The sequence below is a fragment of the Mobula hypostoma genome, chromosome 23 (assembly GCF_963921235.1).
Source record: "Mobula hypostoma chromosome 23, sMobHyp1.1, whole genome shotgun sequence".
Classification (NCBI taxonomy): Eukaryota; Metazoa; Chordata; class Chondrichthyes; order Myliobatiformes; family Myliobatidae; genus Mobula; species Mobula hypostoma.
This window is the reverse complement of record NC_086119.1, coordinates 3,253,722-3,268,574: the sequence shown is the minus strand read 5'-3', so window position 1 is coordinate 3,268,574 and position 14,853 is coordinate 3,253,722. Positions and strand designations below refer to the sequence as shown.

Here is a 14,853-nt window from a genome sequence, read left to right as displayed (position 1 = left end):
GGGTCAGACACAGAGTGAAACTCCCTCCACACTGTCCCATCACACACTCCCGGAATCAGACACAGAGTGAAGCTCCCTCCCCAACGTCCCATCACACACTCCCGGGAGTCAGACACAGAGTGAAACTCCCTCCACACCGTCCCATCACACACTCCCGGGGTCAGATACACGAGTGAAACTCTCTCCACACTGTCCCATCACACACTCCCGGGGTCTGATACAGGGTGAAGCTGCCTCCACACCGTCCCATCACACACTCCCGGGGTCAGACATAGAGTGAAACTCCCTCCTCACTGTCCCATCACACATTCCCGGGGTCAGACACAGGGTGAAGCTCCCTCCTCACTGTCCCATCACACACTCCCAGGGTCAGACACAGAGTGAACTCCCTCCACACCGTCCCATCACACACTCCCGGGGTCTGACACAGAGTGTATCTCCCTCCTCACTGTCCCATCACACACTCCCGGGGTCAGACACAGAGTGAAACTCCCTCCACACTGTCGCATCACACACTCCCGGGGTCTGACACAGAGTGAATCTCCCTCCTCACTGTCCCATCACACACTCCCGGGGTCAGACACAGAGTGAAACTCCCTCCACACTGTCCCATCACACACGCCCGGGGTCAGACACAGAGTGAAACTCCCTCCACACTGTCCCATCACACACTCCCGGGGTCAGACACAGAGTGAAACTCCCTCCACACCGTCCCATCATACACTCCCGGGGTCAGACACAGAGTGAAACTCCCTCCACACCGTCCCATCACACACTCCCGGGGTCTGACACAGAGTGAAACTCCCTCCACACCGTCCCATCACACACTCCCGGGGTCAGACACAGAGTGAAACTCCCTCCACACTGTCCCATCACACACTCCCGGGGTCAGACACAAGAGTGAAACTCCCTCCACACCATCCCATCACACATTCCCGGGGTCAGACCAGAGTGAAGCTCCCTCCACACCGTCCCATCACACACTCCCGGGGTCAGACACAGAGTGAATCTCCCTCCACACCGTCCCATCACACAATCCCGGGGTCAGACACAGAGTGAAACTCCCTCCACACTGTCCCATCACACACTCCTAGGGTCAGATACACGAGTGAATCTCCCTCCACACTCCCATCACACACTCCCGGGGTCTGACACAGAGTGAATCTCCCTCCACACTGTCCCATCACACACTCCCGGGGTCACAGAGTGAAACTCCCTCCACACTGTCCCATCACACACTCCCGGGGTGTGACACAGAGTGAATCTCCCTCCTCACTGTCCCATCACACACTCCCGGGGTCTGACACAGAGTGAATCTCCCTCCACACCGTCCCATCACACACTCCCGGGGTCAGATACAGAGTGAATCTCCCTCCACACCGTCCCATCACACACTCCCGGGGTCAGACACAGGGTGAAACTCCCTCCACACCATCCCATCACACACTCCCGGGGTGAGACAGAGAGTGAAGCTCCCTCCACAACATCCCATCACACTGTCCCGGGGTCAGACACAGAGTGAAGCTCCCTCCACACCATCCCATCACACACTCCCAGGGTCAGACAGAGAGTGAAACTCCCTCCACACTGTCCCATCACACACTCCCGGGGTTAGACACAGAGTGAAACTCCCTCCACACTGTCCCATCACACACTCCCGGGGTTAGACACAGAGTGAAGCTCCCTCCACACTGTCCCATCACACACTCCCAGAGTCAGACACAGAGCGAAGCTCCCCTTGTCACGGTCCCATCACACACTCCCAGGGTCAGACACAGGGTGAAACTCCCTCCACACTGTCCCAACACACACTCCCGGGGTCAGACACAGTGTGAAGCTCCCTCCACACCGTCCCATCACACACTCCCGGGGTCTGACACAGAGTGAATCTCCCTCCTCACTGTCCCATCACAAACTCCCGGGGTCAGACACAGGGTGAAACTCCCTCCACACTGTCCCATCACACACTCCCGGGGTCTGACACAGGGTGAAACTCCCTCCTCACGGTCCCATCACACACTCCCGGGGTCAGACACAGAGTGAAACTCCCTCCACACTGTCCCATCACACACTCCCGGGGTCAGACACAGTGTGAAGCTCCCTCGACACCGTCCCATCACACACTCCCGGGGTCAGACACAGTGTGAAACTCCCTCCACACCGTCCCACCACACACTCCCGGGGTCTGACACAGAGTGAAACTCCCTCCACACTGTCCCATCACACACTCCCGGGGTTAGACACAGAGTGAAGCTCCCTCCACACTGTCCCATCACACACTCCCAGAGTCAGACACAGAGCGAAGCTCCCCTTGTCACGGTCCCATCACACACTCCCGGGGTCTGACACAGAGTGAAACTCCCTCCACACTGTCCCATCACACACTCCCGGGGTCAGACACAGTGTGAAGCTCCCTCCACACCGTCCCATCACACACTCCCGGGGTCTGACACAGAGTGAAACTCCCTCCACACTGTCCCATCACACACTCCTGGGGTCAGACACAGGGTGAAACTCCCTCCACACTGTCCCAACACACACTCCCGGGGTCAGACACAGTGTGAAGCTCCCTCCACACCGTCCCATCACACACTCCCGGGGTCTGACACAGAGTGAATCTCCCTCCTCACTGTCCCATCACACACTCCCGGGGTCAGACACAGAGTGAAACTCCCTCCACACTGTCCCAACACACACTCCCGGGGTCAGACACAGTGTGAAGCTCCCTCCACACCGTCCCATCACACACTCCCGGGGTCTGACACAGAGTGAATCTCCCTCCTCACTGTCCCATCACACACTCCCGGGGTCAGACACAGAGTGAAACTCCCTCCACACTGTCCCATCACACACTCCCGGGGTCAGACACAGAGTGAAACTCCCTCCACACTGTCCCATCACACACTCCCTGGGTCAGACACAGTGTGAAGCTCCCTCCACACCGTCCCATCACACACTCCCGGGGTCTGACACAGAGTGAATCTCCCTCCTCACTGTCCCATCACACACTCCCGGGGTCAGACACATAGTGAAACTCCCTCCACACTGTCCCATCACACACTCCCGGGGTCAGACACAGAGTGAAACTCCCTCCACACTGTCCCATCACACACTCCCGGGGTCAGACACAGAGTGAAACTCCCTCCACACCGTTCCAACACACACTCCTGGGGTCAGACACAGAGTGAAACTCCCTCCACACCGTCCCATCACACACTCCCGGGGTCTAACACAGAGTGAATCTCCCTCCACACCGTCCCATCACACACTCCCGGGGTCAGACACAGGGTGAAACTCCCTCCTCACTGTCCCATCACACACTCCCGGGGTCAGACACAGAGTGAAACTCCCTCCACACTGTCCCATCACACACTCCCGGGGTCAGACACAGAGTGAAACTCCCTCCACACTGTCCCATCACACACTCCCGGAATCAGACACAGAGTGAAGCTCCCTCCCCAACGTCCCATCACACACTCCCGGAGTCAGACACAGAGTGAAACTCCCTCCTCACTGTCCCATCACACACTCCCGGGGTCTGATACACGGTGAAACTCTCTCCACACTGTCCCATCACACACTCCCGGGGTCTGATACAGGGTGAAGCTGCCTCCACACCGTCCCATCACACACTCCCGGGGTCAGACATAGAGTGAAACTCCCTCCTCACTGTCCCATCACACATTCCCGGGGTCAGACACAGGGTGAAGCTCCCTCCTCACTGTCCCATCACACACTCCCAGGGTCAGACACAGAGTGACACTCCCTCCACACCGTCCCATCACACACTCCCGGGGTCTGACACAGAGTGTATCTCCCTCCTCACTGTCCCATCACACACTCCCGGGGTCAGACACAGAGTGAAACTCCCTCCACACTGTCGCATCACACACTCCCGGGGTCTGACACAGAGTGAATCTCCCTCCTCACTGTCCCATCACACACTCCCGGGGTCAGACACAGAGTGAAACTCCCTCCACACTGTCCCATCACACACTCCCGGGGTCAGACACAGAGTGAAACTCCCTCCACACTGTCCCATCACACACTCCCGGGGTCAGACACAGAGTGAAACTCCCTCCACACCGTCCCATCATACACTCCCGGGGTCAGACACAGAGTGAAACTCCCTCCACACCGTCCCATCACACACTCCCGGGGTCTGACACAGAGTGAAACTCCCTCCACACCGTCCCATCACACACTCCCGGGGTCAGACACAGAGTGAAACTCCCTCCACACTGTCCCATCACACACTCCCGGGGTCAGACACAAGAGTGAAACTCCCTCCACACCATCCCATCACACATTCCCGGGGTCAGACCAGGGTGAAGCTCCCTCCACACCGTCCCATCACACACTCCCGGGGTCAGACACAGGGTAAAGCTCCCTCCACACCGTCCTATCACACAATCCCGGGGTCAGACACAGAGTGAAACTCCCTCCTCACTGTCCCATCACACACTCCTAGGGTCAGATACAGAGTGAATCTCCCTCCACACTGTCCCATCACACACTCCCGGGGTCTGACACAGAGTGAATCTCCCTCCTCACTGTCCCATCACACACTCCCGGGGTCACAGAGTGAAACTCCCTCCACACTGTCCCATCACACACTCCCGGGGTGTGACACAGAGTGAATCTCCCTCCTCACTGTCCCATCACACACTCCCGGGGTCTGACACAGAGTGAATCTCCCTCCACACCGTCCCATCACACACTCCCGGGGTCAGATACAGAGTGAATCTCCCTCCACACCGTCCCATCACACACTCCCGGGGTCAGACACAGGGTGAAACTCCCTCCACACCATCCCATCACACACTCCCGGGGTGAGACAGAGAGTGAAGCTCCCTCCACAACATCCCATCACACTGTCCCGGGGTCAGACACAGAGTGAAGCTCCCTCCACACCATCCCATCACACACTCCCAGGGTCAGACAGAGAGTGAAACTCCCTCCACACTGTCCCATCACACACTCCCGGGGTCAGACACAGAGTGAATCTCCCTCCACACCGTACTATCACACACTCCCGGGGTCAGACAGAGAGCACAAATGTCTGTCATCCTGAGCTTGGAGAAAAAGGGAAACTGATGGATGTGCTTGTCCTGTACGAGTGTGGATGTTTCAGTGTGGGAATTTTTCACTGTGTTTGTTGGCCACTGCTGACGGCGAGTTTTCTTGCAGCAGCTCGCAACACGCTGGAGGAACTCAGCAGGCCGGGCAGCATCCGTGGTAACGATCGGTCAACGTTTCGGGCTGGAACCCTTCGTCAGGACTGTAGAGGGAAGGGGCAGAGGCCCTATAAAGAAGGTGGGGGGAGGGTGGGAAGGAGAAGGCTGGTAGGTTCCAGGTGAAAAACCAGTAAGGGGAAAGATAAAGGGGTCGGGGAGGGGAAGCAGGTGAACCCCAACGCAGATTGGGGGACTGCTTCGTCGAGCACCTCCGCTCCGTCCGCCAGAACAGACAGGATCTCCCAGTAGCCACCCACTTCAACTCTGCTTCCTATTCCCATTGAGATATGTCCATACATGGCATCCTCTGATGAGGCTAAACTCAGGTTGGAGGAGCAACACCTCATATACCGTCTAGGAAGTCTCCAGCCCCTTGGTATGAACATAGAATTCTCCAACTTCTGGTAATTTCCTCCCCCTCCCTTCCCCTATCCCTATGTCACTCTGCCCCCTCCCCCAGCTGCCTACCACCTCCCTCATGTTTCCGCCTCCTTCTACTACCCATTGTGTTTTCCCCTATTCTTTCTTCACCTTTCCTGCCTATCACCTCCCTGCCTCCCCTCCCCCACCCCTTTATCTTTCCCCTTACTGGTTTTTCACCTGGAACCTACCAGCCTTCTCCTTCCCACCCTCTCCCCACCTTCTTTATAGGGCCTCTGCCCCTTCCCTCTTCAGTCCTGACGAAGGGTTCCAGCCTGAAACGTTGACTGATCTTTTCCACAGATGCTGCCCGACCCGCTGAGTTCCTCCGGCGTGTTGTGAGTGTTGCTTTGACCCCAGTATCTGCAGAGTATTTTGTGTTCTTGCGGCAGCTGTTTGCAATTTGCCAGAGAGCTGTTCTCCTCCCGGGGGAGAGAGTCACCGTCTGTTACCCACTGACATCAGAACAAACCGCTCCCTCCTGCCCTACCAGTCGGTGGCGGGTGTCGGAGTTGCCTTGCAATATCTTGGCTTTTCGTGGCCTGGGGATTTATCGGGATTTACGGGGCCTTTCCACGCGGAGTCACGCCAGAGAAAAATACCGTTAACAGTGTGCTAGTTTCCCAATACCGCAACAGTGAAAAATTTCATTACGTCTCCCTGCGTAAACAACAAGGGCTGGCTAGGGACTGCCAGCAATGTGTTCCACTCCTCGCAGGACGGGACCGACTGGGTCTGCACACACAACGGGATTACGCCATGTACAGGAGGCGTGCTCGCTTCCATTTCGCTGCTCGGATATCAGCAGCAGTTTTCCCTATTTCGTGCGTTGTTACCGTGTCCGGTCAGAGTCCCGGGTGACTAATGATAAAGATCAGCCACGCACATCGAAAACACGGTGAAACGCGTCGTTCGCGCGGATTGTGCCGGGGGCAGCTCGCAAGTGTCGGCGCGCTCCTTGCGCAACAGTGCTCGCTCACGACGCAATAACCCAACCGGTACATCTTCGGAATGTGGAAGGAACCCGGAGTGACGGGGAGAACGTGCAAACTCCTCACAGACAGAGACGGGAATCTGCCTGCAAGGACGATACCCGTGCGGTTACGGGACAGTTCAAAATGCACTTTGACCGCAGGGTTAAATGCCCCCGCACCCTCGCACAAGCATTGCGTGGAAATAATGGCGCTGTCCTCGCTGAGATAAAGCGGAATCACAACTTCAGCCGGTGGTTCCCCACCCGGGTCAGATCACCTTCTCACCCTGGTGGGCCGCATCACCCCCATCCAGCCTGATGTTGAGGAACCTTCAGCCCGTCACGCCAGCCTCTCCGGCCGGAGGGTGTCGGAGCTCGGCTCAATGATCGCTTCGACGCGCACACCTCTCCTGCGTACTCGAGCCCCGACCGCCCGCGGGGCCCGTTCGAGAGGACTTGTCACAAATTCCGGAGCACAGACCCCGGCTTTGTAACCTCAGACCCACAAGGCTGAGGCGAGGGAACCGCGCGGCGCGGGGGAAGGCGAGGAGGCGCCGACTGAGGCCAGGTTCCGGCCGTGCGCCGAGGAGCCTGCATGCCATTAAGATTTTTAAATTATTTGTGTTTTTTTTAATTTAGAGATTCAGAGCAGTGACTGGCCCTTCCGGTCCACTGCACCAGAGCCATCCCACGTGATCTGTTCGTCTTTGGACTGTGGGAGAAAACCGGGGCCCCGGGAGGAAACCCACATGGTCACCGGGAGAATTGAGACTTTTTACAGACAGTAACTGGAGTTGAACCAGGGCTGCTGGTTCTGTAACAGTGTCCCATCACACACTCGCGAGGTCAGACACAGAGTGAAGCTCTCTCCACACCATCCCATCACACACTCACGGGGTCTGACACAGAGTGAATCTCCCTCCACACCGTCCCATCACACACTCACAGGGTCAGACACAGAGTGAAACTCCCCCCACACCATCCCATCACACACTCCCGGGGTCAGACACAGAGTGAAGGTCACTCCACACTGTCTCATCACACACTCCTGGGGTCTGACACAGAGTGAATCTCCCTCCACACCGTCCCATCACACACTCCCGGGGTCAGACACGGAGTGAAGCTCCCTCCACACCGTCCCGTCACACACTCCCGGGGTCAGACACAGAGTGAAGCTCCCTCCACACCGTCCCATTACACACTCCCGGGGTCAGACACAGAGTGAAACTCTCTCCACACCGTCCCATCACACACTCCCGGGGTCAGACAAAGTGAAACTCCCTCTGCACGGTCCCATCACACACTCACGAGGTCAGACACAGAGTGAAACTCCCTCCACACCGTTCCATCACACACTCCCGGGGTCAGACAGAGTGAAACTCGCTCCACACCGTCCCATCACACACTCCCGGGGTCAGACAAAGTGAAACTCCCTCCACACCATCCCATCACACACTCCCGGGGTCAGACACAGAGTGAAGGTCACTCCACACTGTCTCATCACACACTCCTGGGGTCTGACACAGAGTGAATCTCCCTCCACACCGTCCCGTCACACACTCCCGGGGTCAGACACGGAGTGAAGCTCCCTCCACACCGTCCCATTACACACTCCCGGGGTCAGACACAGAGTGAAACTCTCTCCACACCGTCCCATCACACACTCCCGGGGTCAGACACAGAGTGAAACTCCCTCCACACTGTTCCATCACACACTCCCGGGGTCAGACAGAGTGAAACTCGCTCCACACCGTCCCATCACACACTCCCGGGGTCAGACACAGAGTGAAACTCCCTCCACACTGTTCCATCACACACTCGCGGGGTCAGACAGAGTGAAACTCACTCCACACCGTCCCATCACACACTCCCGGGGTCAGACAAAGTGAAACTCCCTCTGCACGGTCCCATCACACACTCCCGGGGTCAGACAAAGTGAAACTCCCTCTGCACGGTCCCATCACACACTCCCGGGGTCAGACAAAGTGAAACTCCCTCTGCACGGTCCCATCACACACTCCCGGGGTCAGACACAGAGTGAATCTCCCTCTGCACGGTCCCATCACACACTCCCGGGGTCAGACACAGAGTGAAACTCCCTCTGCACGGTCCCATCACACACTCCCGGGGTCAGACACAGAGTGAAACCCCTTCATCAGGGTTGCTGGTACTGTAACAGTGTTGCCCAAGTTCAGCAGGGGCCTGAGAGAAGTGTGGTGCGTAGGTCATGGGCTGATCGGGTTTGGATACCGAGGCTGTTTCGGTACCAGTGATTCCTGAACCTGTAGGCTCCAGGGAGGGAGGAGTTCCTCTCCTGGAGGTGAGGAAAATGCAGGTGAGTGGGAGCATGGTGGGGGGGTTACGGTGGAACTCAGTAGTGAGGTTGGCCCTCAAGCTGTGACTCCCAACACCGCCTTGCCCCCTTTGGTGACGGGGTCTGTCCCAGTGATATGGTGTGAAGGTATCCTGAGTTCAGAGGGTGACTGCCTCCAGCTTAGCCTCTGAGACTTTCCTGGAACCCTCCAGCAAAATCCGGAAGGCAGCTTCTGCCCAGAGGCAGTGCAGGGGAAACCAGCCCCAACTGCTTCGGAATCTGCCTGGAGCTGGACGCGGAGAGGTGAGTGATTGAGACGTCCATCAGACAAACTCCTGAGGCACGGGGTGCCCCACCTAGCGGGCTTCGGTTCTGCAGACGTCTCCAGGGATGGCAGTTCCACCACTGCTTTCGCTGGAGGCAGAGGTGAGGGAGACGCAGTGGTGCTCGCAGTGAGCTGATGGCCAGCCTCGTCCCCCTCTCAGGGGCTCACTGATTGCCGTAAAGAGAAGTCCTTTGTCTACTGAGGGTGCCCAGCACTGAGCCACACTGACCGCTCTGTGCTGGCCGAGAGCTACTGAGGCTGAGGCTGGCCAGGCATCTCCAGACAGGACCTGGGGTCCAGAGCAACACAGCCCAGAAAGGCAGTGTCCATCATTGAGAACCCCCACCACCCAGGACATGCCCTTTCCTCACTGCTACCATCGGGATGGAGGTACAGGAGCCTGTAGGCACACTCTCAGCGATTCAGGAACAGCTTCTTCCTCTCCACCATCCGATTTCTGAATGGACATTCAACCCATGAATCACTACTTTGTTAAATTTCTGATTTTGCACTATTTTTAATTTAACGGTTTAATAAACATACTTACTGTAATTGATTTGCTTATTTTTTTCTATATTATCATGTATTGCAATGTACTGCAGCTGCTACATTAACAAGTTTCACAACAAGTGCCGGTCATAATAAACCTGATTCTGAAATGCTGGAGGAACTCAGCAGGTCGGGTAGCGTCTGTGGAGGAGACCCTTCGTCAGGACTGCCGACGGTCAGCATTTCCGGTTGCTGGGGGAGGGGGGCTGCTGATGGGTCAGAGGCACCCAGGGGTGAAGCTCCAGCCAACAGCCGGGTGGGGAGATGCAAGCCTTGCCCTGCCCTGCAGAAGCAAGAGGGGGGGCAGACCAGTGGCTGGCTGTCACGGTTAGGAAGGGCCGAACGGCTCCTCCTGCAGAGGAGAGTGCCAAGGCAAACCGTGGAGAGGAGTGAGTACGTGCCGCGGCCTCGGGGGTGGATCCTGTACGAAGAGGCTGAGGGTAATGGTTCGGGGCAGTTCCGTACCAGGCCACTGGGAAGGTCAGGGTTGGGGCAACTGAACTGTCCACTTGGGTGCGGACCAAACCTCAGCTGTGGCCAGCGATGAACCGGCACCCTCGCAACTCAAACCACCCCAGACCACAAGTAACCGTGACGCCCGTCCAGCTGCCTCGATGACCAGGGCTGGAGGCTGTCTGACCACAGGGAGCCAGTCCGCCACTCCAACACTGACCGATGCACAGGCAGCACGGGCTGTGCCCGCCACGGCACCTCGGGCAGCAGGGCACGGCTGACCGCTGGCGCTGGTGTCCGAGGGGCAAACCCGCCAGCCCCCGTGACGGGGAACACCACGCAGACAGACACGGACACACACACACACACACACACACACACACACACACACACACACACGTGGGCTTGGAGGAATGGAGACCCCAAGGGTAAAGAGTCTGCTAGTCGTTGTCCTGAGACTGGTGTGGGCTCGCCCCTCCATGTCCCATCATTTCATTGTCCCAAGGAGCCCAGTTCCGGCGCAGACAGCAGATGGGCCGCAGTCAGGGAGGACACTGGGGCCAGCGTGGCCCGGAGTGTATCAGCAGGGAAGGCTGGCCACACCCAAAACAAGTCTGGTCAGAGAAGAGCGCTGGCCACAGGGCCAACGCCTCCAAGACCCAATGGCCGACATTCCACCACAGGCCCGCGCACGTCACGTGTGTTCCACCAAGTGGCCGGCCTCCCCCGCGGCCCCCTCTTCCTCAGAGTTTTCTGCGCCGCTGGCAGCCACGTCCAACGGAGGCTCCTGGACTGGCACCGTCCCCTCGGCCGCCGGCTCGCCGCCCTGGCTCTCCGCGAATTCCAAGATGGTGGGCAGGTTCCCGTGCTTGGGGCAACGCCTCCGCAGGCCAACCAGGAAGGGCTGAGGCAGCGAGTAGATGTCCACGTTGTTGCCAAGGTCGATCCAACTGATGCTGGGGAACTTGTCGAGGTCCTTGAGGGCGTCGGTCAGCTGGCGCAGGATGGCCCGGGTCAGCTTGTTGCCGTTGAGGGACAGGGTGCAGAGGTTGGGCAGCGAGGCCAGGGTGGGCAAAAGCTGCAGGAAGCCCTCGTCCGTCAGCTCGGTGAAACCTAACTCCACGGTGCACACCATCTCCCAGCAGCGCTGCAGGTACAGGATGACACGAGGCAGGTCTCGCGGGGTCAGCGCAATTCCGGACAAGTCCACAGTCGTGCTCGGCGGGCTCCCAGACAGGGCAGCCTTCAGACTGCGAAAGGAACGGTGACAAAGTTAGCACTCCTTTCAAGAGGACCAGAATGTAAAGGCAAGGTTGCAACATTGAGGCTTGGAGAGGCGTTGGTCAGAGTGCACGGGGCAGTTTCGGGCTCCTGAGGAAGGGTGTACTGCCATTGGAGAGGCTGCAGAGGTTCATGGGAATGAAAGGGTTAACATAGGAGCGTTTGATGGCTGTGGTTGTGCACTCACTGAGGTTGAGAAGAATGGGGGAGGGTGATTTTACTGAATATTGGAAGGCGTAGATAGACTGGACGTGGAGAGGAGGTCTCCAATAGTGAGAAAGTCTAGGACCAGAGGGCACGGCCTCAAAACAGAAGGACGTCCCTTTGGATGGAGATGAGGAGGGATTTGTTTAACTGGAGGGTGGAGAATCTGTGGAATTCCTTGCCATGGATGACTATGGAGGCCAAGATTAGGAGAATGGGTGAAGAAGTGGCAGATGGAATATCATGTAGGGAAGGGTACAGTCATGTACTTTGGTTTTAAGAATTAAGGTGCAGACTTTTTCTGAACGAGGAGCAAATTCAGAAATGATACAAGTACAAAAAGCGGGTTGGTCCTGAGGTGAGAATTTAGGGAGTTAGGTAGAAAGCTGAAAAGTAGGACCTCCAGGGTGGTCATCCCGGGATTGCTGCCTGTGCCACATGCCAGTGAGGGTAAGAACAGGATGATTTGGCAGATGGATGTGTGGCTGAGGAACTGGTGCAGGGGTCAGGGCTTCAGATTTCTGGATCATTGGAACCTCTTTAGAAGGTATGACCTGTACAAAAGGAATGAGTTAGTCCTGAGCCCGAGGGGTTCCCAATATCCTTGCGGGCAGGTTTGCTAGAACTTTTGGAGAGGGTTTAAGCTAATTTGGCCGGCGGGGGGGGGGGGGGGTGGGAACTGGACTAATAGGGCAGAGGATGGGGCAGGTGGTTTACGAGCAGAGGCAGTGTGTAGTGAGACTCAGACAGACAGACAGGGCAAAATTGCAGAAAGTGAGATGAGCTGCAGGGAGACAATACTGAAAAGGGTGACGAATACATGCTGACTTCGGTTCTTTGCCGGAATGGGACCTGCTCTCGGGACTTCATGACTGGCCGCTTTTCGATATGCCAAGGGTGCAACCTAGGAGACTAACTCGCCTTCGGAGTTCCGGGATCTCGTGGCTCTGGAGACAGGTGGACCGAAGGTCTGTGTCTCTGCAGGAACTCGGTGTGTCGTGGGAGATGAAAGATCAAAAGTGGCTACTGGCTGCGTGCCCAGAGACCTGAGAACTTTGGGCACGGAGCTCGGAAAAAGTGACGCAATGGACTTTTAACATCATAAATCAGTGAGTTGTTTGTTATGTCTCCCCTCTTGCTGTGACACAGAGACACCTCTTTTTTCCATATTAGGGAGAGAGAGAGAGAGAGAGAGAGAGCCTGTGGTATGTCGAAACCCAGGTGAACGAGTAGTCTTTGGGGTACTGCAAGTCTGTGTCCTTATTGATGCTTTGCTGCATGCTTGAGTGCTTGATAGAGGGTGCTGATGCTTTTTTGCTGGTGGGGGGGGTCATTGCTTTGCTGCTGCTTACGTGTGGGACGGGGGAGCTGACGGGGGCTTTGGGGTTCTAAAATTTAATTGTTGTTCATTCTTTGGGACACTCCACTGTTTTTGTGGATAGTTGTGAAGAAAAAGCATTTCAGGATGTATACTGTATACATTTCTCTGACATTAAATGTACCTTTGAAACCTTTGATGAGGGTATTACAGTTGAATGCACACAGTACACAGAATAAGGCCGGTGACCTTGTAGTTCAGTTACAAATCGTCAGGTATGACGTCGCAGGAATCACTGAGTCACGGCTGGAAGATCATGGCAGAGAGCTTAACATTCAAGGATACACCTTGTATCAAAAGGACAGACAAGGAGGCAGAGGGGGTGGGGTGGCCCTGTTGGTAAAAAAAATATCAAATCCTTAAAAAGAGATGATATAGGATCAGAAGGCATAGAATCCCTGTGGGGAGAGTTAAGGAACTGCTAGAGTAAAAAGACCCTGATGTGAGTTATATACAGGCCTTCGAACAGTAGCCAGGATGTGGGGTACAAATTACAATGGGAGATGGAAAATACATGTTAAAGAGGAAATGTTATAGTCATGAGGGATTTCAGTATGCAGGGAGGGTGGGAAAATCAACTAGTGCTGATTTTCAATCCCAAGAGAGAGAATTTGTAGAATGGCTATGAGATGGCTTTTCAAAGCAGCTCATGTTTGAGCCAACAAAGGGAGCAGCTATTCTGGATTGTGTGTTGTGTAATGAACTAGATTAGATAAGGGAGCTTCAGGTAAAGGAACTCTTAGGAGGCAGGGATTATAATATGACAGATTTAACCCTGAAGTTGAGGGAGAAGCTAAAGCCAGATGTATCAAGATTGCGGTGGAGTAAAGGAAATTACAAAGCGCAAGAGAGGAGATGGCCAGAGTTGACTGGAAGGAGACATTAGCAGGGATGATGGCACAGCACAAAAGGCTGCACTTCTGGGAGCAATTCAGAAGGTGCAGGATAGACACACCTCGAAGTGTTCAAAGGCAGGGTGACTCAACTGTGGCAGACAAGGGAAGCCAAAATTATCATGTAACAAAGTAAAATTCAGTGGGAAGTTAGTGGATAGTAAACTTAAAAAAAAACAAAAGACGACAAGTAACGAAAGCCACAAGGAGGGAAAAGATGAAATATGAAAGTAAGCTAGCCAAAAATATCAAAGAGGATACTAAAAACCTTTTCCAGATATATAAAGAGAGAAGAGTTGATATTGGACTGCTGGAAAATGACGCTGGAGAGCTGGTAATGATGGACGAACTGAATAAGTACTTTGCATCAGCTTTCATTGTGGAAGACACCGGCAGTATGCCAGAAGTTTGAGAGTGTCAGGGGGCAGAAGTGAGGCAGTTACTATTACTAGGGAGAAGGTGCTTGGGAAGCTGAAAGGTCTGAAGGTAGATCAGTCACCTGGACACATGGACTACACCCAGGGTTCCAAAAGAGGTAGCTGAAGAGATTGTGGATGCATTAGTAATGATCTTTCAAGAACCAATAGATTTTGGAAGATTGCAGATGTCACTTCACTCTTCAAGAAGGGAAGGAGACAGAAGAAATAGGCCAGTTAGCATGACCTCAGTGGTTGGGAAGATGGAGTCGATTATTAACGATGAGGTTTCAGGATACTTGAGGCACACGATAAAATAAGCCAAAGTCAGCATGGTTTCCATTTCCTCAAGGGAAAATCTTGCCTGACAAATCTGTTGGAATTCTTTGAGGAAATAACACACAGGATAG

The 14,853-nt window shown here is 55.4% G+C and overlaps 2 protein-coding genes across 2 annotated transcripts in view; both read right to left on the bottom strand.

Moving 5' to 3' along the window:
• LOC134336983 (uncharacterized) overlaps nt 1-6,443 on the bottom strand; it is a 29,227-nt gene extending 22,784 nt beyond the window's left edge. Inside the window, exon 1 of the mRNA XM_063031727.1 lies at nt 6,312-6,443. Within this exon, the coding sequence (XP_062887797.1) occupies nt 6,312-6,443 (132 nt within the window). The remainder of the gene's footprint in view (nt 1-6,311) is intronic.
• A 3,330-nt stretch (nt 6,444-9,773) lies between these two features.
• Nucleotides 9,774-14,853, bottom strand: part of lrrc75a (leucine rich repeat containing 75A) — a 50,220-nt gene continuing 45,140 nt past the window's right edge. The window contains exon 4 of the mRNA XM_063031938.1: nt 9,774-11,521. Coding sequence (XP_062888008.1) covers nt 10,966-11,521 — 556 coding nt within the window. The 3' untranslated portion in view covers nt 9,774-10,965. The remainder of the gene's footprint in view (nt 11,522-14,853) is intronic.